The 23953-nt window shown below is 49.2% G+C and overlaps 1 protein-coding gene across 3 annotated transcripts in view; it reads left to right on the top strand.

The window, feature by feature from the left end:
• NTF3 (neurotrophin 3) overlaps positions 1-18170 on the top strand; it is a 67154-nt gene extending 48984 nt beyond the window's left edge. For all 3 annotated transcript variants that reach the window (XM_035028421.1, XM_035028422.1, XM_035028420.1), the window contains exon 2: positions 17072-18170. In XM_035028421.1, the coding sequence (XP_034884312.1) occupies positions 17072-17866 (795 nt within the window). In that variant the 3' untranslated portion in view covers positions 17867-18170. The remainder of the gene's footprint in view (positions 1-17071) is intronic.
• The last annotated feature ends 5783 nt before the right edge of the window (positions 18171-23953 follow it).

Genomic DNA, 23953 nt, shown 5'->3' with positions numbered 1-23953 from the left:
ATGTATGGGGATTAACATAAGAATAAAAAAAATTAAAATAAAATAAAATATATCATGTTCATAGGATCAAAAGTTCCACATTCTGAATCAATGCCAGTATATTTCCAGACCCTTCCGTTTGACCATAGTCTGCAGTGATCCCCTCCCTCCAACCACATGACTCACCCACACTGGGGTGGAAGTCACTCACGGCTCCCACACATCTCTGTGGCCCCATCTGCTTCCCTGTGGTGGAGTTTTTGCCTTCACAACATCAACATAGAGTCACAGAGCGTCGGGTCTGGAAGGAACTTTTTTGCAGTCGGCTCTATTAAATCCAGTTAATCTGGTCATTTACACTGCATGCCTGGAAACTCACTACTGCATGCTTTCTAGTAAGCAGAAATAGATCTCCCTGAAATAGATGGCTCTATTTGTGAGTCGGTCCATTGGCGGAAGAGCTAGTCGGTTGGCCAGAAATGACAGCCCTGCCATGAGCCTACAAGCTTTTACACCTCAATCCGTCAGGTCCTTGTTGGCCCCACCATGGCATGCCCAGCAAGGCGTCAGTACACATTCCTGCACATTCCTGGGTTCCAGCTTCTCCTCCGGATTAATCCATTCATTAGCACCAAATTGCAGTGTGCCTTGCCAAGCCCATCAAGTGTAATTGGAGCTCCTGAAGTCGGATCCCCCAGTTACATTAGTTCAGCTGTCTCATTAGCCACCACGCATCATCCAAACCCATCGTCAGATATGTTTTCCTTCATGATTGTTGTCATTTTCTTAATGCAGGTATTGTGGAGAAAGATTGTTTTTAACACACACTTTTGCTTAAGCTATTTGATCTCCAGAATGCAGTAAATCTTTACACTAAAAGGAGGCAGGTTGGGGAAGGTGGGAGTAGGGGTGGCTTATAAAGGAGTAGGTGCTGAACTTGGGCCAATGGCAGGCCCCATCCATCTGCTGGGACAGGCGGTCGCTCTTGCAGCCAGAGGTAGTCCCGCTTCAGAAATGACCCACTTTGTATAAGCTGGCACATCAAAGATCCGGTGAGCCTAGAGAAAAGTGCAGTGTGCATTTTGTACTGTGGGGGCTCTCCCAGAGTTCACAGACAGCTGAAGGAGCTCGCTTCCTGGAGGATCACAGCCATGGTGTCTGCCCTCTGGACTCTTTAGGACTTTGAGAGTAGAGCAGTTGTCTTTTGGGAAGACTGTAGGACCAGAAGTGAGGGAGCAGGGATTCTGGTTCTAGTTTTACCTCTAGCTGTGACAACTTTGAGCCTATTACTTACCACCTCTATGCCCTAAATTTCCCAGCCTTAAAATAGAAATACCCTCTTTTATATTTTTAAAGATTTTATTTATTTATTTATTTATTTATTTATTTATTTATTTATTTGAGAGAGAGAGAGTGAGAGAAGGAGTTGGGGAGGGCAGAGGCAGTGGGAGAGGGAGAAGCAGACTCCCCACTGAGCAGGGAGCCCAATGCGGGGCTAATTCCAGGACCCTAGGATCATGACCTGAGCTGAAGGCAGACGCTTAACCAACTGAACCACCCAGGTGCCCTTAGAAATACCGTCTTTTAATTTTCCTAATTCCATCCATCTAGACCAAAAAACCTAAAGACTGTAGGATATAAGTTTTAAATTGCAGTCCTTGGCAAATAGCAGGTGCTCGGTGTATCACCCTTCCTTCCTATAAGAGAGTTGATGACTCTGCCATGTCCCCAGATGTGTTTCTCTGCCTGGGACCCACGTGTCTGTTCTGGAAGGCCCTGAGCCCTCGATCTAGCCCCTGGGACCTCATGTTTTCTCCACTTGCCCCTGGCTGCACCTATTAGGTTAAGGGGATGCCTCACTGCCTCTCTCAAGGTCCTCTAACTGCCTCTCCAGAACCCTGTAGGGATGAAGCCATTAAATACAATTATGCTTTTGAGGAAGAGGGGGTACACACAGTCCTCAGGCTCCCTTGACCAATTTGAGGTCTTCAGCCCTTCCAGCGCAACCCCTCCAAAGCAGTGGAAACCCACCTTCTGTCTTTTGGGAAACCCACAAAAACTAGTGTGAGAGCCATGCATTGTATTTTTCAAGAGTCGGGCCCAGTCATCCAAAGATGCATCAGAAAGTCACCAGAAAGGGGTGGTGGGGCAAGGGGGTGGGGTGCATGGGGTAGGGGTGGGTGAGCAGGCACGGAAGGTCTGTTTGTATCCCCATGAGGAGTATTGGAAGTTATGTTGGAAAAATCTCTTCAGCCTTTATTTACCATGGTGGCTAGCCACGGGAGGAGGGGGAGCCGGTCTGGGAAAAGGAAGACAATAGAATGCTGTGTTGCCTTTGCTATAAAAGCACGCTCTTAAGCAAATAATGTGGCAAGCTCGGTCAGAGCACTGCTCAGTCAGCCCCAGTGCTTAAAGGAGGGTCTTCCGGCAGCTGGTGGTGGCAGCGGGCGCGGCGGGCTGGGATGGAGGCCCGCCGGAGGCAAACCTGCAAGACTCCTAAGTGGGGATTGGCCTGGGCCTGAAAGCACAGAGCCCTCCAGCCTGACCCAAACCCACGCTGCTTGAACAGAGGGCCTGAGAGGGGCTGGATGGGCTGTTCTAGGGAGAGGTGGTGTGGGGAGCCCACGGATGATGTGACCAGAAAAGTGAGTGCAAACGTTTCACGCAGAGGGTGACCGACATATGGAACGTGTTATGGGGAAGGGTTACAGGCTGTAGGAGCTCCTAGAGCTTTTCAGGGGTGGGATGGGGGAGGGGGAAGCCTTCAGAAACTCAAGGAGGTTTCTAAACAAAAGGAATTTGAGAAGGGCTGGAGAAATAATGAGAAATGCAAACTTGACCCAGTGTTTCTCTATCTCCCGGGCTTCTCCCCTGCCTGTCCTTACATGTTTCCAATGCACAGGGACCCAAGAAGGCCGCTGGAGCCATGTGCCTTACTCTTTAGATGAGCAGAGCCAGCGTAGTGTGCGTGCGTGCGTGTGTGCATGTGTGTGGTGAGGGCGCGGGTTAAGGAAAACCCCCAGAGCCATCTCTCAGTCCTCTGTGTGCAGGGGGGCCAGAAAGAGCATCAGCCCAGAGCCTTGCCTTAGACCCCCTTTGGGGGGCACACGGATAGCACTGGAATGATCTGAGGATGATTTATTCTGATCCCCTCACTCTAGAAGAGCAAACTGATGCCTGGAAGGGGGGGGAAGGCTTATCCAGGGTGTCACCGTGACTACAAGCTGGGAGGGGGACCCCCGTCTTTGGAGTCCTCTTAATGCTTGGGTTTTCTCCCCTTGTCAGCATCCCTCTCCCAGCATACTGCGTGCACATACACACACACACACACACACACACGTGCATACAGTCACACACTCCACACGATCACATGCAGACACACACCACACACACACGCGTTCACACAAGTATTCACACACACACACAGCTATCCACACAGACGTGCACACCACACACCTGCACAGACACACACACATTCACACAAACACGTACATAACACACACACAAATATTCACACAGACACACCACACACACCGACATACACACACATGTTCACAAAGACACACACATACGTACACATTACACACTCATATGCAGATGTGCACAACCCACACAGATATTCACATGGACACACACACAGAGGTATATACACAGACTCACACTCAGACATACACACCCCCCTTTGCCACTTCGCAGGCAGGCCCACCGGGACTGCGGCACCCCAGCAGAAGCACGCCCTCAGGTGATTGGCGGCTCCAGGGGACCCCTCCCCTTCACAGTTCCAGCCTCCAGTCATCAGCAGTGCGCTGGCAGTGGTCCTAGAGGTCCATTTTAGGTCTGTCCTCCAGGAATTTACTCAGACGCTTCTGGGCAGATTTCATGAAATGTCATCCTTGACACTAACAAATGACACATTTAATCTATATAATTTTTCCAGCTCCGGGTGTTTGCTTATTTTCACTATATAGCAAACCACCCCAAACTTAGTGGCATAAAATGCAACCATTTTTGCATTTCTCGTCATTTTGTGGGTCAGGAACTTGGAGACTGCTGCGCCGGCTGATTTTTCTGTGCCATGTGGCCTTAACAGAGGTTACTTGGTGGTATTCAGTTAGCCGATGGGCTGGTCTGGATTATTTAGGTCAGTTTTACCTGCAAGACTCGCGCCTTGGCAGGGCCAGCTAGAAGACCATCAAGGGGAGCCTCTCCAGCATGCTGGCCTTGGGACTGTCCGGTGACTCACGCAGTAGCTCAGGGCTCCCACAACAGGTGGAAGCTTCATGGCCGCTTAGGGCCTAGCCTTGGAAGTCATCTAGCAGGACTTCACTATCCTGTACTGGTCAAACTGCCACAAACACCCACATACAAGGGGAGGGCACGTAGACAGCACCTCTAGACAGGAGTGTCAGAAATGAGCAGCTGTTTTTCAACTAACAACATGCTTCTGTGTGATATCTGGTCCCAGTGTATTTTCTAGCTAGACCTTCTTGCAGATTGACCCATTTTCAATACCTGATATATCAAGAGAGCCTCTATTTATGCTTAAAGCTCTCTCAAGCTTCCGGGGTTCTGTGACCAGCTTTTCCTCCGAGAGCATGTGCTCTCAGAGCATGTGCTGTTCAGCATCCTTAGAATCATAAGGACAGTCGGTTGGAATGCAGAGAAGCTCTTCAGAAACAATGAGGTTTTCCAACATAATGGTCTTGGGGGCGTTGAGGAACAGGGAGACCAAAGGGATGGAAAAGCCGTCAGGATGGACGTGAGGCCATCCAGCATGATGGCAGGATCAGACATGGAAAGGAAAATGCATAAAATCCCAAAGCCCTTGAGGAGTGTGGGTATCACGTGAGGGATGGTGCTGATGCAACACGGGTATTTGTGAAAGGAAGAAGAAAGGAAGGATTCTGCTTCCGTGGGCTACCTCTCTGGCTGGGTCAGGTTATGAACGCTCCAGCCCTCTCACACTGTAGTGTTGAAGGTGCCATGTTGGTCAGGCTCACATGGGGCCCCTCTGCCTCCTCGAGGAAGCTCTGCAGCCAGTGAGCCTTGTGGACAGGTTTCCCTCTTGGTGTTCTTAAATATAGTGTCCTGTGTTGGTTCCAAATGAGCAGCACAGGGTTGGTCCTCTGGAGAGCTGGCTTCTATTTCTGGCTCTTTTACTAATTTGTTGTTTCATTTGGGGCAGGTCACTTTCCTGCCATAACTTTCCCATGCTACGAGAATCTGAGTGGATTAGGATGTGGGTACCTGGCTCCACAGCTTCAAAGTGACACAGAGAAATGGGGTGGACCCAAAAATGAGACCAGTGATGAGGATCATTTGGTCTGGCGAAGAAATGGCTCAGGGTCGGCAGAGGGTAGTAGAAAAATAAGAGTATTCCCGCTAGAAAGAACCTTTAAAACTCTTCAGTTTGAGGGGCGCCTGGGTAGCTCCGTCGGTTAAAGCATCCGACTCTTGGTTTGGGCCCAGTCATGATCTCATGGGTCTTGAGATCAAGCCCTGCGTTGGGCTCCATGCTCAGCGGGAGTCTGCTTGAGGTTCTCTCCCTCTGCCCTTGCCCCCACTCGCTCTCTCAAAGGAATAAATAAACGTGAAAAGAATATTCTTTAGTTCGAGAATTCTTCACCTAGGATCTTTGGGCCTCTGGATGAGATTTCGGGGAGTCTGAATTGCCTTGAAAATTTTCTGAGAGGTTGTTCTTTTATGCGCACATGTATGCTTCTTAGGGGAAAGACGCTTTAGCTTCTATCACATTCTGGAAAGGGTCAATGATCCAAAAATGGTTTAGAACCACTGCTTTAGTCCACCAACATTATATCATGTGATTCCTAACCAGGAGGGATAAAGCCTCCCCAGATGAGATGGCATTCCAAGAGTGTGAGTGCATTTTTCCTGTTGTCACCATGACTGGGGGGGACATGGCTGGCATTCCGTAGATGGGGGCCAAAGCTTTGTGTGTGAGGTACAAGACTGAGCAATGAAGAACTACCCTGCCCAAAGACCGGCAGCACCCTCTGGAGAAATATCATCAGGAATTGAGACCCTAAGACGAGCAATGATTCTCCCTTTGCCACAAAGCTCATTAGTGGCTGAGTTGGGTTTTATTCATAAATCAGAGCAGGAAATGTGCCAGGAGTCCACATTATTTTGTTTCCCCTTGCCAACTGCAAATATACTACAAAGAAAACCAAAGAATCAGAAATCTATCTCACCTTCAAAAAATCCAGCAATTTATAAAAAGAATCCCTGGGTTCTTGGTCTTCTTCACCATCAAATAAGAAGGGAGGAAAGAAGCATTTTACCTACTGGGAAGCTAGGGGTTATATAAATGAGCCCTATAGCCCTAAGTGGTGTCGGTATATTTTTCAGCCACTATGAATTGGTGACACCAAGCTTAGACTGTGAAACGTACTCTTCACATTTCAGCGGCCCTGTCTTGGATGTCCCTTTCTCTAAAAAGGAAAGAAGCATTAATATACCAGCATGGCACTCACTGCCTAGTTCACTGCAAGCAAGTGGCAGGTTCTTAGACTCTCTGGAATGAACTAGGAGGTGTTAGGCAGTATTACCCACGGGGTCACCCAGACAGAGTTCTTAGACTCTCTGGAATGAACTAGGAGGTGTTAGGCAGTATTACCCACGGGGTCACCCAGACAGGGTTTCACACCCTGGCTCTGCCTCTCAGTTGATGTGTGATCTCTGACAACATGCCTTAATCCCTCTGAGCCTCAGTTTCCTCAACTGAAAAGTGGGGATAATAATCGTATCTGTGAGGATTAATTGAGATAATCCATGTAAAGTGTCCCACAAAGTCCCTAGCATATGGCACGGCTCAGTAGATGCTAGCTATTATTACAAGCGATTATTATGACTGTGTCTGTGATTAAAGACAGCTTTGGGTTCAGAGTGTTGGTGCCAAAATTGCTTTCAGAGGACAAGCTCTGGGTTGGTTTTCAGTCTCACCCAGCTGCCCAGAAAGAGAGCCGTAGACTGTTTGGGATTGGAGTCATAATGTTTATGAAGTGCCTACTGCACACTCCGGTTTGGGTGGGAGATTGATTTTCTTCCTGTGTGCACATCCCACCATCACTTTACAAGTGGGCGAGAAGAGGCTCAGGAAGTCACATAGATGTCTCTCGGGCCTTGGTTTCCTGGTCTGTCAGGGTGTTCAGGCGAATGATGGTGGCCAGGCTGAGCAGAGAGGAGAGACGCCCAGAAGAGTAGGAGGAAGCCGTGGCATGGGAAGTCTTCAGACTTCACAGTTTCCTGGAGTGGGGCTCCAGGCCAAAGATAGCCCCAGACCATTTGCCAATCCCTCATCCTCATGAAAGGAGGTTGGCTGCGGGGCCAGTGGGGAGCCTAAGAGGGGGACAGAGGCTATATTTGACGCAGGCCTGATCGCCAAACCTGGAGGAGAAAGGCTGCCATCTGACCACACTGCAGCCAAGTCCTCATGGGGCCAAACCATTATGGTTTGGGTTGATCCCGTTCTCACTGCTGCTACTCTGGTTGATGCACAAAGGTTTGGGCATTGCCAAGTCAGCTGCGGTCTTGGTTTGGAAGAGGCATCCAGAGTGTGAATGGAAGTTGTGCTTCGGGATTTCCCTCGGCTTCCAGCTCTCAAGATGAAGCCAACTTCTTTTTCTGCCATTTTGAGACCCATCCTTGGCTGGGTGGACTAGATAAATAATTTATCATCATCATCATCATTTATTATATTTATTAAAGATCATGGGGCGCCTGGGTGGCTCAAGTGTTAAGCGTCTTCCTTCAGTTCAGGTCATGATCCCAGGGTCCTGGGATCGAGCCCTGCGTCAGGCTCTCTGCTCCGCGGGAAGCCTGCTTCTCCCTCTCCCACTCCCCCTGCTTGTGTTCCCTCTCTCGCTGTGTCTCTCTCTGTCAAATAAATAAATAAAATCTTAAAAAAATATATCAGTTACTCAGCAGCCCCTACCTTGTAATAATATTAATTTACAGCTGTATAGCATTTTGCAGGTAATGCAGATTTCTGACACATAAACCCAACTCCAACATTAAGCACAAATCTAAAGCAGAAGGTTGACTTGGACAGTTATTCTCTGATGCTAAGAGTTGAATTCCAGCTGTACCCCCAACTATCCGTATAACTGAAGCGACCTTCTCATGTGTGTTTTCACACTCGGAAAATGGGGTTTCTCCTGATGCAGAAAACAAAACCAAAATCAAAATGTCTTAGGATATTAAATGACACAATAATTTAGAAGGAGCCTGGCTGTAATGCATCCTCATCTTGGGGACTACGGGGTGTGTGTGTGTGTGTGTGTGTGTGTGTGTGTGTGTTGGTGCCCATGCACGCACACACAGAAGCCCATGCATGCACACTTTTATGCACAGTGATGGATCGGTGTTAGTGCCCAGAACAAAGAAACTAAATGTATAAATACATGCCATTATGGCCAGTAGCTGGGTTGACTCAGATTTTCTCTGCAGATCCTTCCTTGTCCACCCTCTGGCCATGAGATGAGAGTATGTAGTATGCAAAGGATAAAGTAAATCTGGATTTCCTGGGGCTTGTGTTGGCATACCAAGCTCCTTTCAGATCTCTTTGCCAAGACAGGGCCACGCCCGAGGCTTCCATGGCCTGGAGAATAGCTGTACTACCTTGCTCTTGGAGGGCTGAAGCACATTGTTTTGACATATGCCATACCTTCCATCTTTCGCTGCCTTGGGGCCAGAGAGGAGGGTATGCTTTGAACAATATAGAATTCCTCTTCCAACAGCTGTGCAAAGCAAACTCACAGCTTTCAACTTCCATCTCAGGGCATCGAGCTTGGCTTTTGGATATGGGCTCCTTGTCCATTCTGGAATCTGTCTTCCTCATTTTCAGGCTTCCAAGGGGGACCAGTTTCAGAAATTTCTTTTCTTTTGAGGCCCTCTATTTTGTTTCGTTTTGTTCTAGAATAGGCCTTCCCTGTTGACTGTGTGCCTTGTTCCCCCTGGGAAGCCAGCAGCCCCTGGAAGTTGAGGACCTTGTCCTATCCCAGATCTCAGGCCAAGTGTTGTCCGTGTCAGACAATTTCTGACCTGGAGTTAAGTATTTTAACCAGAGGAACAGGAGAGCAGTCCCATCTCCCTGCCTCTGCTCTCGCCGGTTTTGACTGTATGGGTGTGGGTTCTACCCAGGGAGCAGGGCTCTTAAATGAGATGTCACCAAGTGAAGCACAGAGAGGAGCTCTTCCTTCCTCCGGTCACGGTTCACCTCCGGTTTGGGGGAATGCAGAGCATGCTGACCGGCATCTTTTGGTGACAGCCATCCACTTGCTCTCCAATCTTGGCTCTATTTCTTGCCCTCTCTGAAGCTCGACTTATGTACTATTGTGCTTCATAAGACAGGGAACATAAGAGTGGCCACCACTCCAGAGTCGTGCTCAGAGTGAATGAGGTGGGATTTAGGAAAGACCCACAGGGCTATAGGGGAAGAAGGCGGGGCCGTGGAAACCCACACAGCCCTAGTCACGTGAGTTCATTTCTCATTTACTCCTTGTAGCCATTCCAAGTCGCTCCTTCCCTTCATCCCTTTACGAGCATTTCCCTCCCTTGTTGGTTTTGGATTCATCCTGCCCCCAGTGAGTTAACCTACGTGTTTCCCGTCTGAATCTCATCGTGCTATTTCCAGGCTGCCAACCCCCACGGGTGCTGGGGAATAATTGGTCTGTCCTCACGAGTGTTTGTAGCACCTTCCCTTTGAGCGTCATCTGTGCATTTTAATTAATCTGCCACTTTTTCCTCTCTCCTGCTTCCGGATCATTAATAAAGAGATCAACCAAGACCAGACCAATCCCCAGCGGAGGCTCCACCAGGATCTCTCTCTCCCGGCAACCAGCCTTGTCATGGGTCAGAACATCTTCATATGGCCCCCCTGACTAATTTTCAGGCCTCGGGACCCGGGTTCCGAACAAAGCCAATTTGAATTAATTAAGATACGGGGAGCGAGCTTAGCCAGTATTCTCTATGGCCTTAGTTTAATATTTCCACCACATTCCTTTCCTTTTTGTCATTTTATTTTAAATCTATCGCTTTCCCACCTCTCCCCCTTTCCAGTCCCTGAACAAGATACTAGGGTTATCTGGCAGGATGTAGTCTTTGGGGCCCTTAGCATTAGTCAGAGACCATGTCATAGCTGCAGGAATTCTCCAAAGATTTAGGCCCTCTGGATACAGCTGGACAGAGTCCTTGTTAATCCAGCCAGAGAAATGCATTTGCCTCCAGAGGAGGTGGCCGTATCAGAAATAATGAAATCTCTTGAATTTGCATATTAAAAACTTGGCACATTAAAAAGTGGTTCCACCTTGATCTCATGCCTCTTCCCTGAGGACAGCTAGAGCACAACCTCTATGCCTTATTTGTAAGTCACCCTCATTTCCAGTCCTGGCACCAACACCAAGCCTTGAGATAGTGCATCTGGTGTTCCGTCCACTACAACACATGGCCTCTGCAGGGATGGCGGACCTGCAGAGGAACTGGCCGACCCACAGAGGGACAGGTCTTGGAGGACATCGGGCCTAAGGGGGACAACAGTTTGTTTACTTTCACAGGGAATACGCAGAGGAAGAAACAGGAGTGATGGCCTCAAACACCTAGAAATTCTGCCCAGAGCTGAGGATTCCCAGGGAGGTGCTCGACCTGCAGCTGCCTTGGTTCCAGCCTTGGAACTTGAGCTTCCTCTGGAAATAAACTCTCTGGAATGTTCGAGAGCAGGGACAGACAGACCCCATAGCTTAATCCGTAAGGGCATCAATTCCAGAGCCAGACTGCGATCAAATCCTGACTCTTCTGCTTGTTAGCTGGTTATTAACCGTCTTGTGCCTCAGCCTCCCCATCTGAAATGGTGAATGTTGGTACCTACCTCACAGGAGCTGTTACCGAGATTAAAGAGTTAATGTATGTCGGTCCCTGGCACATCGCATTTTTGTTCCTGATGCCCCCACTCCAACCAGGCTAAACCGTCACTCCACACACGGGCAGCAAACAAGATCTCTAGGTCCATGGTCCGGAGGAGGCACGTGTGCTGGGAAGCTAGTCATGGAGAGGTAAATTGGAACTCAAAGGAGAGTGCCCCAGGTGTTTATGTGTGACGGGGACAGACACGGGTGGCTATGGGTTCAGGTCCTGTCCCACCCCACTCTCCATCCAGCTTTCTTTTCCATTTCAGCCGCTTTGCCCAAAAACCCTCTGTGTGTGTGTTGTAAACTGAGCCAGAAAGGAGAAATCAGAAATTGCTCTCTTTTGAGTATTTTGAGGGATGGTGAAACCTTATAGGAATGTTGCTCCAGGGACTGAGAAAACACCATATGTGGGAAAGCATTTCTAAGTGAGGAAAATAGCATCTGCTAGTTGGTCAGGATCTTGGAAAACTCCGAGCAGGGGATATGGGCACTGGGGAGAGTGTAGGAAGGGGGTTTTACTGAGGTCTTTAACAGGTCTTTTTCCAATTATAGCCAAGAAGAGCCTGGGGACCGTGGCCTACTTCAGAGCCAGGCCTTGTATTTTCTCTGGGAAAAGAAGGCAGAGTTGAGTGGCTTCCAGACCAGGCTTGGCAGAAGCCCATCCAGGATCTCAGGCCAGTGAGCAGTGTCTTGGGCAGGTCTCGATTGTGGTAGGCACTCATTCACTAAGTAGACATTGAGACTCTGCAATGGACCAGCCCCATGATAGGCAGCAGGCACGTGTGGATGAAGAAGGCATGGCCCCTCAGCCAAGAGAAGACATACAGCCAATGATAACACAACAGGATGCTTGGATGGGGGTCGCTATTAACAGTGACCAAAAGAGAATGAGCATAGAGGTCTTTCTAAATTGAAAAATTCACTGACATGTCTTGCCTGGGTCAAGCCAGGACAGCCTTCCTTTCTTCACTCCCCACTCCAGGGAACTAGCCTTCTGGGGAAAGCCCAGGGGTGGAAGATGCAGGTTCTGGTGACCAGAAGGAGCCAGAGATCAGCTCTAGGCTCTTCTTGCCCCCAGTTTATTCAGAAACAACACTTCACACGTTCCCGTGCTTGTTTGCTTTTGAGATTTTCCTCTTCTCTGTGCTTCCAGTTTGCAATAATCTTTTCTTCTCCCACAACTCGTGTGGCTGGTCTGAGATCCAAGCACTTGCTAGCAGTGGCATTTGGGAGAAAGCTCTGTGTTGGTGCAGATTGCTGTGGGCTGTATGCGGAAAAGGAATTCCTGACTTCAGCCGCTTGGTACCTCGTATGTGTGCGTGGACAGGCGTGCAGCAACTCTGATGCTCAGGGAACTCAAATTCACGTTCAACGAACATTCCCAGGGTACCGCTACATGCCAGATACTGTGCTAAGAGCTCTCGTGTAGATTTCATTATTAACCCCTCACAATAATGTTGCTGGTGCACAAGCCCCATTTATTTATTGAGCTTTAGAACAGGGTGTCCTCTGTCACTTTCTGCTATTACTAAGGAGTCTAATCTTAGATGACTCCCTCCGTCCCCACACCGGGCCTCAGTTGCCTTACTTGTAAAAATGAGGGGTTTACACAGGGTCCTTTCCAGCTTCAAACATCTGTGTTTTGGAGAGGTCTAGTAGCAACATTCTTGGACTTGCTCACCATGAGAAAGCTACAAGCAGATTATCAAGGTGGTGGCCACAGGCTCCCCTGCTGGGTTTTCATGCAGCCCTACAAGTGGGTTAGAAACCCTTACCAGTCTACAGATGATTTATTCCCACAGCTTGTTCTCAAGTATCATGGTAAGGTTTTGGATTTGATGGTAAAAACAGCGGAGCTCCAGAAATGGGTAGGACCAATGCTAAGAGGCATTTGGAAACTTTCTTACATTATTAATTTTTCATGTGTGTCTCACCCCCACCTCCACCCATGTGGCCTGATTTCTTTGTGATGAGTTGTTGTTGTTGTTGTTGTTTTAAGATTTTATTTATTTATTTGACAGAGAGAGACACAGTGAGAGAGGGAACACAAGCAGGGGGAGTGGGAGAGGGAGAAGCAGGCTTCCCGCTAAGCAGGGAGCCTGATGCGGGGCTCGATCCCAGGACTCTGGGATCATGACCTGAGCCGAAGGCAGACGCTTAAAGACTAAGCCCCCCAGGCGTCCCTCTGTGTTGAGTTTCTGTGCTTGGGACCCGAGAGGAGCAGAGTTGTCTAAAAGAGTCAGGAGACCTGGGTTCTAACCCACTCGATGCCTTCGGCTCCCAGCGGAAGTGCACAGATAGGTGGGGTGGTAGGAGCAGTCCACCTAGGTGCAGCAATGAGTATTGTCTGGACAGAAACTAAAAATAGTAATAAAATCAACTACACGTTATTCTGCTTTTTATAATCAGCATGCTCTGGCAATTCTGAGCCGTATCCATGATAATAATGTTCCATCCTGACGATCCTGACTTCTCCCACTGCCCCATTTAGTTTCCACATTTCTTTCTTTTTTTTCAAGAATTTTTATTTATTTATTTGAGAGAGATAAAGAGAGAGAGCATGAGTGGGGTGAGGGGCAGAGGGAGAAGCAGACTGCCCGCTGAATAGGGATCCTGATGCGGGGCTCCATCCCAGGATCCTGAGATCATGACCTGAACCGAAGGCAGACGCTTAACTGACTCAGCCACCCAGGCGCCCTTGGTTCCCACATTTCTTGGTTGCCACTGCCCAGAGGAGGAAAGCAGGTCGTCATGAGAACCTTTTCATTTTGCGCATCCCCAGGCTCTCCCCACCAGACTGCAGCTGAAGTTATGGCTCCTGCCCACGGCTCTGAACGTGCCCCCCCTCCCATGCAGCACTCAGTGGGCTTTGCCCGTTCCTCTTGACCAAAAATGGTTTTCTACTCTTACCTTCATACAATTTCACCAAAATGGAACATTCTAGCTCCTGCAGCCAGGGCTGGCTTCATGGGTGTGCTGCCAGTGCCCATCGTCCCAGGCCCTGCACTCAAGAAGGGGACCCCACACTCGGGGAAGGGGGGTTAACGCTTTGTGGTTGTCATTTTGAAATTCTTAAGAATTTTATCTTCAAATATGTGTTCTGTAAGTGAGGTCTGATGGGACAATGGAGCATGCACCCAGGGAGCTTGGGGTGTTGGCTCAAATGCAGTCACCCCTCCTGCCACCACCTTGCCTCTAAATTATTTCCACATGAGGCCCTCCAAATTAGGTCACTCTTCTGACTTCAACTTCCGTCCCTGCCTCCCTGCACCCAGACCTTAACCTCCACCGTGTATTCACCGTGGCCTGGACGCAGTGGGGAGGCACAGGCGGGAAGGGGCTCCTGGCCTTGGAGGAGAGGGAACCTAGTGAGTAAAGCACGGAGAGCCCTGAGGCTTGTCATACCTGCCGCCACAGCCAATTGGAAACATGCCACAGGAATGCAAAGGAAGTGGTGGTTGCTGCTTTTGGCGGGCCTGCTTTTGGGGGCCTTGCTTTCCAACTGGGCACTGAAGAATGAGTGTAATTTCAACAGGAGAGGTGAGGAAAGTGTGCCAGCGGAAGGGAACATGCACACGGCTCCTAAAGCTTGTTCAGGCAGCTTTGGAAGAGCAAATGGGCTGGGGCCGGGGTTTGCTCGCCCAGCTGTAATCTGACGAAAAGGGCAGCTGGGCAGGGAGTGCAGAGGATCCCTCTACCCTGTGCGTTTCTCTTCCTCCTTCAACTGCAGTTAGGTTTTCCTCATCTATACAATGAAGGAGCTGGATTCAATGCTTCCTTTATATGGCTCTTCTACCCCTTAAACCCTTTGGTTCCTGTTCAGGCCCCAGCCATAAAGACGCTTCCCTCTGTAGCCCCAGTCCACTGGCACCATCCATCTTTCTTCCTGTCCATGCACCCTTGTCATTCCTGGCTAATCTGTGCATCAATTCTCATTCCCTCTGGGACCTCCCCTCGCTGACCATCCTTGATCTATTTCCCCATGAGCAGGTACCCTGTGTATTCTTAGCTTAGTGGCCGGGCTTTGGGAGGATTTAATAAATTGTTTTCTGATAGACTCTTAGTCCCAAATTGCTTTATTGCAGCTGTATTCCATTTGGAGGGGGGAGAAAGGGCATGCAGTTCTAGTTGCATGCATGCCATACATTGTGTGTTCAAGATTCATTTTGTTGGGCCTGCAACATGGAAGGAATTGTCAGTTATATGCAGAGTGGGAGGAAGAGTAGTTATCCTGTGGGAACCACTTTCTTAGGGTAATAGGATTCTTAGAGCAGTCTCTAGGGGTGGGCAGCGAAGCTAGAATCCTTCTCTCGGCTTTGACCTTGAAGGAGTCAGTTGTCCACAAAAGTGCTTCCCATGGAAGGAAGATGATCCCCTTATCAAAGAGGTGGGCCAAGAGCCAGGAAGAGGAAGTTGGAGCAAAGTGCCTGCAGCATTGCTGGCCTTTGGGGACAAGAGAGCAGTACTTCAGACAAGACGGGGAAAGAGGCTGCATCTGGAAGTCCCGGGAGCAAGTTAGCGTGGGCAAGCTCAGACATGGGTACTTGGTAAGCAGGGCCGCTTCTCTGATTCCTGTGTCTCTCTTGTTTATTTCCCTTCTGTTTTCCCCCTGGATTTACTAAAGTCTCTCTACAAATACCAAAGGTGAACCGAGGGAATGGCTTTTATTTTCCATGCTTAGAGCCTTAAGGAGGAAACCGTGAGCCCCTGGGGGCCAGTGAGGTGGTAGTAATGGTAACTAAGGTTTGGCTACCCCACGGGGGTGGTGTAGATCACAGAGTGCAAGTGGAGATCGCTCCTGCTGCCAGCCCTCCCTGCCTGAAGAGTCCCCATCCAGTGCCAACCTTCAGAAAAGCTGGGCTTTGCTCTAGTGAGGGAGAGACCAGCCAGAAAGGTATCTGGAGATCAGCCCTATAATCCCATAAGGACCCAACAGAAACCCCGTGTCGAGGTTCTGCTCTGGCAACAGAAGGAGAGTGTGGATGGGTTCAAGTACCATTTAAATGAAGAGATAGCAAAATGAAAATGCAGCCCCCAAAAGAAACATTGTGTACTAGAAACTTCGCATTAAAAGGCCAAACAAGAAAAAACAAAAAAAGGAATCCACAAGGAATCTTGCTGTTCAGGGCAAGTCCAGCCCATTACCTTGAGCCAGTTATTGCTGTGCCTCCAACTTCTGCAGGTAGTGCTCTGGCGGGGAGAAGTCTCTGGGAAGCAGTTGGGTGCCCTGGTGAGGCATGTCCATTAGAGAGCTCGGCCAGGCCCCCTCACAGAGTGGGGAGCAGCCCCCGTGCTCATTACAAGGGCGGAGAACAGCTCCACCAGACGGGGCCTGGCCAGGGATGAGCCCACTCTGATGCTGCAGTGTGCAGGCAGCTGACCCATCCCCAGCCTAGGGGTATTCCTTCCAGTGACCCAGAAGTTGCATTAGGTGTGGGGGAGGGTGGTAGGGCTATGTTCTTTAAGACCATTGCAAGTCTGCTCCTGTTGCTAAAAGAATGCCAATATGCCTTTATAATTTTCAGGTGCAACTTCATAATTTGCCAAGGTGGAGTGGACTGTGGTCTTCTCAGACTCAAGTGATATCTAAAGAAGTGGCAGGACGTCATCCACACACAACAGAAGTCTGCAGATTAGCGCAGACCTCAAATGCAGATGCCCTGGGGGATTTCTGTCTAGGAAAGTCCTAAGTGCGAGTTTCCTCCTCCCTCTGCCTTGGAGGCTCTTGGGGGCCCGGTCCCGGGGACAGCCTTAGCTCTTCTATACCGAAGACCTTGCCACTCATGTTTTTGGTTTATTTAGTTTAAAAAAAAAATTATTTTGCCCTCTCTGTCATTCACGAGCACAAGATACACAAACGTGCGTGCGCATGCACACACAGACACATGCACACACATGCACTCCCCATTTCCTAGCACACAGCCACCATGCTAGGGGAAAGATTATTGAGGGAGAGGCACGTGGAAGTCTAGGAGGAAAAGGCACTTTAGAGATTCAAAGGACTCGTACGGAGGCAGTATTTCCCGAGGAAAGAGATGGACAACCCTGGTCTCTGGACATCAGAGAGGAGCTGGGTGTTCTTGCTGCCTCTCACAGGGTTACTCAACCCACAATGACATGGATTCAGCTGCCACAGCCTGCCATTAACCCCTGTGTTTCCTTTTCAGATCTTACAGGTGAACAAGGTGATGTCCATCTTGTTTTATGTGATATTTCTCGCGTATCTCCGTGGCATCCAAGGTAACAACATGGATCAAAGGAGTCTGCCTGAAGACTCGCTAAATTCCCTGATTATTAAGCTGATCCAGGCAGATATCTTGAAAAACAAGCTCTCCAAGCAGATGGTGGACGTTAAGGAGAACTACCAGAGCACCCTGCCCAAAGCAGGGGCCCCCCCCAGGCCGGAGCAGGGCAAGCTGGCCAAGTCGGAATTCCAGCCCGTGACTGCGATGGACACAGAGCTGTTACGGCAGCAGAGACGTTACAGCTCGCCCCGGGTCCTGCTGAGTGACAGCACCCCCCTGGAGCCCCCTCCCTTGTATCTCATGGAGGATTACGTGGGCAGCCCTGTGGCCGCCAACAGAACGTCACGGAGGAAGAGGTACGCCGAGCACAAGAGTCACCGGGGGGAGTACTCCGTATGCGACAGCGAGAGTCTGTGGGTAACCGACAAGTCATCGGCCATCGACATTCGGGGACACCAGGTCACGGTGCTGGGGGAGATCAAAACCGGCAACTCTCCCGTCAAACAATATTTTTATGAGACACGATGTAAAGAAGCCAGGCCTGTCAAGAACGGTTGCAGGGGGATTGACGATAAACACTGGAACTCTCAGTGCAAAACGTCCCAGACCTACGTCCGAGCACTGACGTCAGAAAACAATAAACTTGTGGGCTGGCGATGGATACGGATAGACACCTCCTGCGTGTGTGCCTTGTCGAGAAAAATTGGAAGAACATAAATTGGCATCTCTCCCCATATATAAATTATTACTTTAAATTATATGATATGCATGTAGCATATAAATGTTTATATTGTTTTTATATATTATAAGTTGACCTTTATTTATTAAACTTCAGCAACCCTACAGTATATAAGCTTTTTTCTCAATAAAATCCGTGTGCTTGCCTTCCCTCAGGCCTCTCCCATCTGTTAAACCTTATCTTGTGACCCGGCTCTCGGGAGACGCTCTGTAAAATCTATGTACACCAGTATTCTGCATTCAGTATTTGTCAAGGCCATGGCTGTCGTTTTAGTAAACTTGTTAAAATCGGATGCTGTCAGAGTTGTGTGTAGACACAGTGATGCCCCTCCCCCTTCTGGTATACTTCATGTTTGATTAGTTCATTAAATGCGCTGTTGGCACGTCCGCTGGAAGGACACACGGTAGCTTTGGGCACCGCACTTGATTCTGGCCAGCAAGTTCACTGTCAGGGACTTGCTCGCTTTTCTCTACTGTCACTTCTGCCAATTAGAACTCTGATTTGCTCCAAGGTCACGGCCCCGGAACAGTAACAACAAACCTGGCAATTTTAGTTTGGGAAGTCTCTTTTCAGCACATTTGTTGTTTTGGGGTTTGGGGTTAAGGGTTGGATTTATTTTATTATTTTTTTTTTTTTTTTGGCTATGGTTTTTGTTTTGCTTTCTGTAAGTGGTTTTCATCCTTTTAGGCATATAGGAAAAAATGTTTTAACTATTTGTAACAGAATAATTGTATGGTTACCCAGAAGCCAGCTGAAATGGATCATGAATAATCTACAGACAGAAGAGAACTTCCTCACTAGAGATCCTCTGGGCGCATGGCCTCCTCCCTTCTCTGGGGGCCCCTCCCAGAGCTGCATGAGGAATTGGAAAATGCTCGCGCTTCGGAGTCAGACCTGGGTTGAAATCCTATGTCCTCCCTTCCTTGTGACTGGGGACCAGGCTTTGAAGGCTCTCCGGAGCCTGGGGTTCCTAGGGTCAGAAAGTCACGTGGGGATTCTTGCTAACTCACAGGGCTATCATGAGGACTCAGCTAAATAACCACTGTGGATTTCCTAGCATAGGGCAAGCATTCGAGATAGTTCCTTCTTCCTTCCCTTCCTCTCCTTTCTTAGCTATCGTATTCCTCTGTATCATTTTCGGTGGGTTCGTCGTTCTGAGAGGTAAAAGCTCAAGTGGAAGGAAGGTGCTCCCGAGTCCCAGGGATCCCTGTGGTGATGGCCACACCCACCCACAGAGGCCGGCCTGAGGAAGACAGAGTGGCTCCCCCAAGCCCTTCTCCACTGGGAAGCAGACTCTCCCCCTGGTGCTAGAGCCCAAGGACTCTCATCTCCCATCTTGTCGAAGGCACAGTACCCACTGTTGTTCTGCTCTGGAGCCCTGTCCTGGGCCTTCCCTGCATTGCCCTGCCTTCAAGGCCCGAGTGTGTTCTCCAGCTAGAGCAGCCCATGCCCCCAAGATCTAACACATGCCTAACAAAACATGCGATCTTTATGAACCTCTTGGAACAGCCTCCCCAAATCGCAGTGGGTTTGGTTGAGAGCACCATCATACTGCACTCGATTCCGGACACCTAAAATACGAAGGAAGGCACGACATGAGGAATTGGCCTCGTGCCCACCTTCTGCTGGGCACTTGCAAACATGGCCACCCTTCCTTGTCACAAGTCTGTTGAGGTAGGCGTTATCACCTCCAGTTTACAGGTGAGGAAACGTGGCTAAGGATTTAACTTGCCCATGGTCATCGAGCAAACAGGTGGCAGAGTGAAGAGTTAAATCCGCGGCTGCCATGAGGATGCAGTCTGTTTCCTGTTCACTAGGCCCCCTCCGCCCCGCTCCGTGCAACACTTTGCATTTCAGAATGAGCATTACTGTCCTAGGGACGTGGAAACCTTTTGTGGCCCTGTTTCGTGACCAAGAACATAATGAACCCGCTGATAGAGTAATGGCTGTCTTACGGTTGAGCCCTCTTCTCAGACTGGAACTAAAGTTCCTCTTCTGGACTTGCTATTCCAAGTAGGTCTGGAGGGTCCGGCTGCCTGGGGAGATGCGCTTGGGTGACAGAGCCCCCAGCCCGGGAAGACACCATTCCTAAACAACAGGGCCCGAGCGAAGGAGTTTGTCTGCCCGAGGAGAGCGAGTCTGGAGCAGCCTGCTTCTGGGCTGAGTGCAGCTCTGGCGACAAAGTGAGCCTGGGGATGGGATGAAAACCTTCCAGAAAGGAACTCCAGCCTTCAGGCCTTTGGGACGGCTCAGCCTCCCCCATGCTGGGTGGCAGAGCAGCAACGCATTACCCGGTTCCATGTGAGTAACTTTATCGGCATAAGAGGGCATTCAAGTGCTGCCAAAGTCAACATGTCAGGCTTGTGGGCCCAGGGCAGAGCCTTCCTCAAGATTCACAGGAGGCCTCTTTCTATCTAGTGCACATACTTGCCATTGCCATAGCTCCCTAATGAAGCTCTTCTCTGCCCCAGAGGCGACTTGGCGGGCTGGTGCCTGGCTCCGGGAGAACGCCACACTGGCCTCCATCTTTCCGTACGGGCTGCTGTCCTGTTGGAGCTCCAGGACACAGGCAGGGGTGCTGCAGTGTGAAGAACTTCACCGGACAGGAGGAGACCGGCTCTGGCCCAGCTTTGTTGCCACCAGCAGCCACAGGTCCTCGGAAAACGCACCTGTCCTGATGGGGGCTTCCAGCATCGTGAGATTCTACTGCGCAAAGGGGCAAGGACCAGACTGGACAGTCCTCACTTCCTTAAGGGCGGCTACCGTGAGGAGCTCTGTTGGCCATTGGGGGGGATTCTGCATGCCCTCCCATAAGTCTCTTGGGGGCCTCCCTCTACAAGCTGTGTGAACTCACACACATTGCTTAACCTCTCTGAGCCTTTCTTTCCTGGTCTGTAAAATGAGGGTAGTACCTACATCATAAGATTGTTTTGCAATGTAATGAAATCATCCAGTTCTTGGCTCGTAAGTCTCTTTGAGTGTTACTGATGATGATGATGATGATGATGATGATGATGATGATTAGCTATCGGGGGATTTGCACGGGTTCTCATTCTGGAATTCTGATAGAAACTTCCGAACTTTGAGGTGGAGTATTAGCCCTGATTAAAGTATATCAATCACCAACCCCACAAGACATAGTCCCCAAGGGAGAATTTGCCCCATTCCCCTGGCCCAGTCTCACCGACAGGCCTTGAACCCTCAGCTGACACACCAGGAAAGGTATTTCTAACCCTCCTTAGCAGAAATACTAGCTGTGATTTTCTGATGTGTGTGCATGTGTGTTTTGTTCCTTCCTGCAAATGCGTGAGACAGCCTTGTTCTTGCTACCTCTCCCTCTCGTCTGTGTCTAACAAGGCTTTCTCCAGGGTGATCTTTGGTTCATTTGGTTCTTTGGGTTGGCATTTTTGAGGATTTCTTTGCTGTTCCCTTTCCTGTATGTGTGTTCATGTGTGCTTAGTTAGTCCATGTAAAAACCCTCCACTGAAGCTTGGAAAAACCATCTGCGTTTATTTTATCACCTTTGAACATGTGTTCAGAAATGAAATCTGTGTAGTCAGTTTATGGCTACCTAGAGATTTGTTTGGCTTCACCAGGAAGACGCATCCCCCAGACTTTAAGCTTGAATAGCCTTGGGTGTGCAAACCCAATATCAGGTCCTCGGTTACGCCTGACTTTGCCTCCCAGAGCTCCAGCTCTGCTCAGCCTCACGGAGGGTAGCCAATAGCCTACAGCAGCCCCTCCTCCCACTCCAACCTCCCCCCCACCTCTGTCCGCCCACTCCACCACACTCCTTATCCCTGGCCCAAGGTCCTTGAATGTGCTCAGTTCCACAGACCCAGGAAGAGCCACAGCCACTGAAGGCTGATTCTCTCAACTAGAACCTTCTTCAACCTAACCCCCACATCTAAGGAGACCCGAACTCCTTACACATGCCTTCTCAGGTTACACTGGGCGAGTGGATGTCTCAGAAGGCACACATGTTCACGACGAGCTGCAATGGAAGCTCTGTCTGACTGGAACCCCTGGGTCCTTGTTTGGTTCCAGATGGAGGCTGGCCCAGCTGGGAAGAGCAGAACCATAGAGGTCAAAAGTGCTCTGATGGGCAGTGGATTTGTTTCCTTCACGGCTGGCCTATACTTGGTTACAGCATACAGAAGGCCAATGAAACAAGCACAGATGTGCCTGTGGTGGGGGCCGGGGCTCCGGAGAAGCAAAGAGGTGGAAGGCAATGGCCCAGAGATCGCAGAAGCCTTTTCTAGAAGCTGCCTACCGCTGATGCATTTGGCTCAGTTGTTACAGAGTTCAGTTAATGACATAGCCTGTCAATTACAGAAGTCTCTGTGGCAAGAAAACATAAAAGTTTATTGGAAAATTGTGAAACATTCTTTAGAGTTAGATGATTTCTCACATGGACATGTATGGAGGTGGGTGTACGTGTCTGTGTTTGCACATGTGTGTGTGTGTGTGTGTGTGTGTGTGTGTGTGGCTGCTTTGATTTCCTAACCACTGATGTATTGCATTTTTTTAAGAAAAGGTAATGCTCAAAAAGAATGCTCCAGAACACAAGTTTAACCTTTAGGAGACAGAACTGGTAGCCAGCTGGCGAGCATATGGAAAATGCACGTTCTTGGGACAAGAAAACAGGTTGATCAGGGTTGAGGATTTACAGACAGAAAAGGCATGAGGCAGACTCCACCAGCCAAAACAGAAGGAGCCAGATTTGTGGGCTTTCTGATTTGGTAGAAAAGCACTGGAAGCTGATGCTGGGCTTTAGGGGTAGAAGATAAGGCTAGACCAAAGAGTAAATAATAGTAATGGTGATCATTTACTGGTTGATCCCTCCATGTAAAGCCCTGTGTGCATCTGGTAGTTTTAACTCCTTTCTGCAGTTGAGAACACTGGTTTAGTATTTTTTTTCGAGGTTTAATAAAATACATAGTTTTTATTACTTCATCAAAGACACACTAAAGTAAAACTGGCTTTTTATTTTGTCTTGTTTTTTTTTTATGATTATGTTATGTTAATCACCATACATTACATCATTAGTCTTTGATGTACTGTTTCATGATTCATTATTTGAGTATAACACCCAGCGCTCCATGCAGAACGTGCCCTCCTTAATACCCATCACCAGGCTTTTGTTTTTTTAACCGTGAGTGTGTTGGTGAAGAATATAAGGACTCAGCACAGAGAACACTGGTTTAAAATAAAAAGTTGTCACTTGCCCAAGGCTGAGCAGCTGGTAAGGGCAAGGGTCCAGATCGGAGCCCCGGACGTCTGTGTGGTTTGGAGGCATGATACTCTTAACTGGGTGATTGACGCAGTAATGGAGAAGATGCCTAGTGCTTCGGGGGACCCTGATGGCTGGATCGCGATGGGGTGAAGGGAGCCAGGAGGGTGGCGGGCCCTTGGCACACAGGGGAGATTGAAGGGTCAGGACAAGCAGAGATGCCCAATGATCATCCCACCGGAGGGAGCTGCCAGGCTCAGTGCAGGGGGTTGGCGAACACAAGCGGCCCTTCCAGCCCACACCTTCCATCCCCCAACCCAGTGGCTGGACAATCATTGTGCCGGGGGAGGGTGGCTCTGTCTTGTCCCTGAAGTGTAAAGACCAGCATTGCTGTATTATCTCTCTGGGGCTTTTGCAAGGAGGTAGAAGACGGGGATTTCAAATTTGGATAGAAACTTTCATCCTCCCGGGTAGATGAACCATGAGAGACGATGGACTCTGAAAAACAAACTGAGGGTTCTAGAGGGGAGGGGGTGGGAGGATGGGTTAGCCTGGTGGTGGGTATTGAGGAGGGCACGTTCTGCATGGAGCACTGGGTGTTATGCACAAACAATGAATCATGGAACACTACATCTAAAACAAATGATGTAATGTATGGGGATTAACATAAGAATAAAAAAAACGAAAAAAAAAAAGAAACTTTCATTCTCCCTTACAAGGCAGAAATCTCTCTTTTATTCATTCCATCCTTTCTTTTTTTTAATTTGTGGAATGCCTATGAGATGCCGTACACTCTGTTCAAGGATACAGATTCAGCACAAGAGATGTCATC

Source organism: Mirounga leonina, unplaced genomic scaffold, assembly GCF_011800145.1.
Source record: "Mirounga leonina isolate KUSES-001 unplaced genomic scaffold, KU_Mleo_1.0 Mir_201, whole genome shotgun sequence".
Lineage (NCBI taxonomy): Eukaryota > Metazoa > Chordata > Mammalia > Carnivora > Phocidae > Mirounga > Mirounga leonina.
This window is presented reverse-complemented; position numbering and strand designations above follow the sequence as displayed.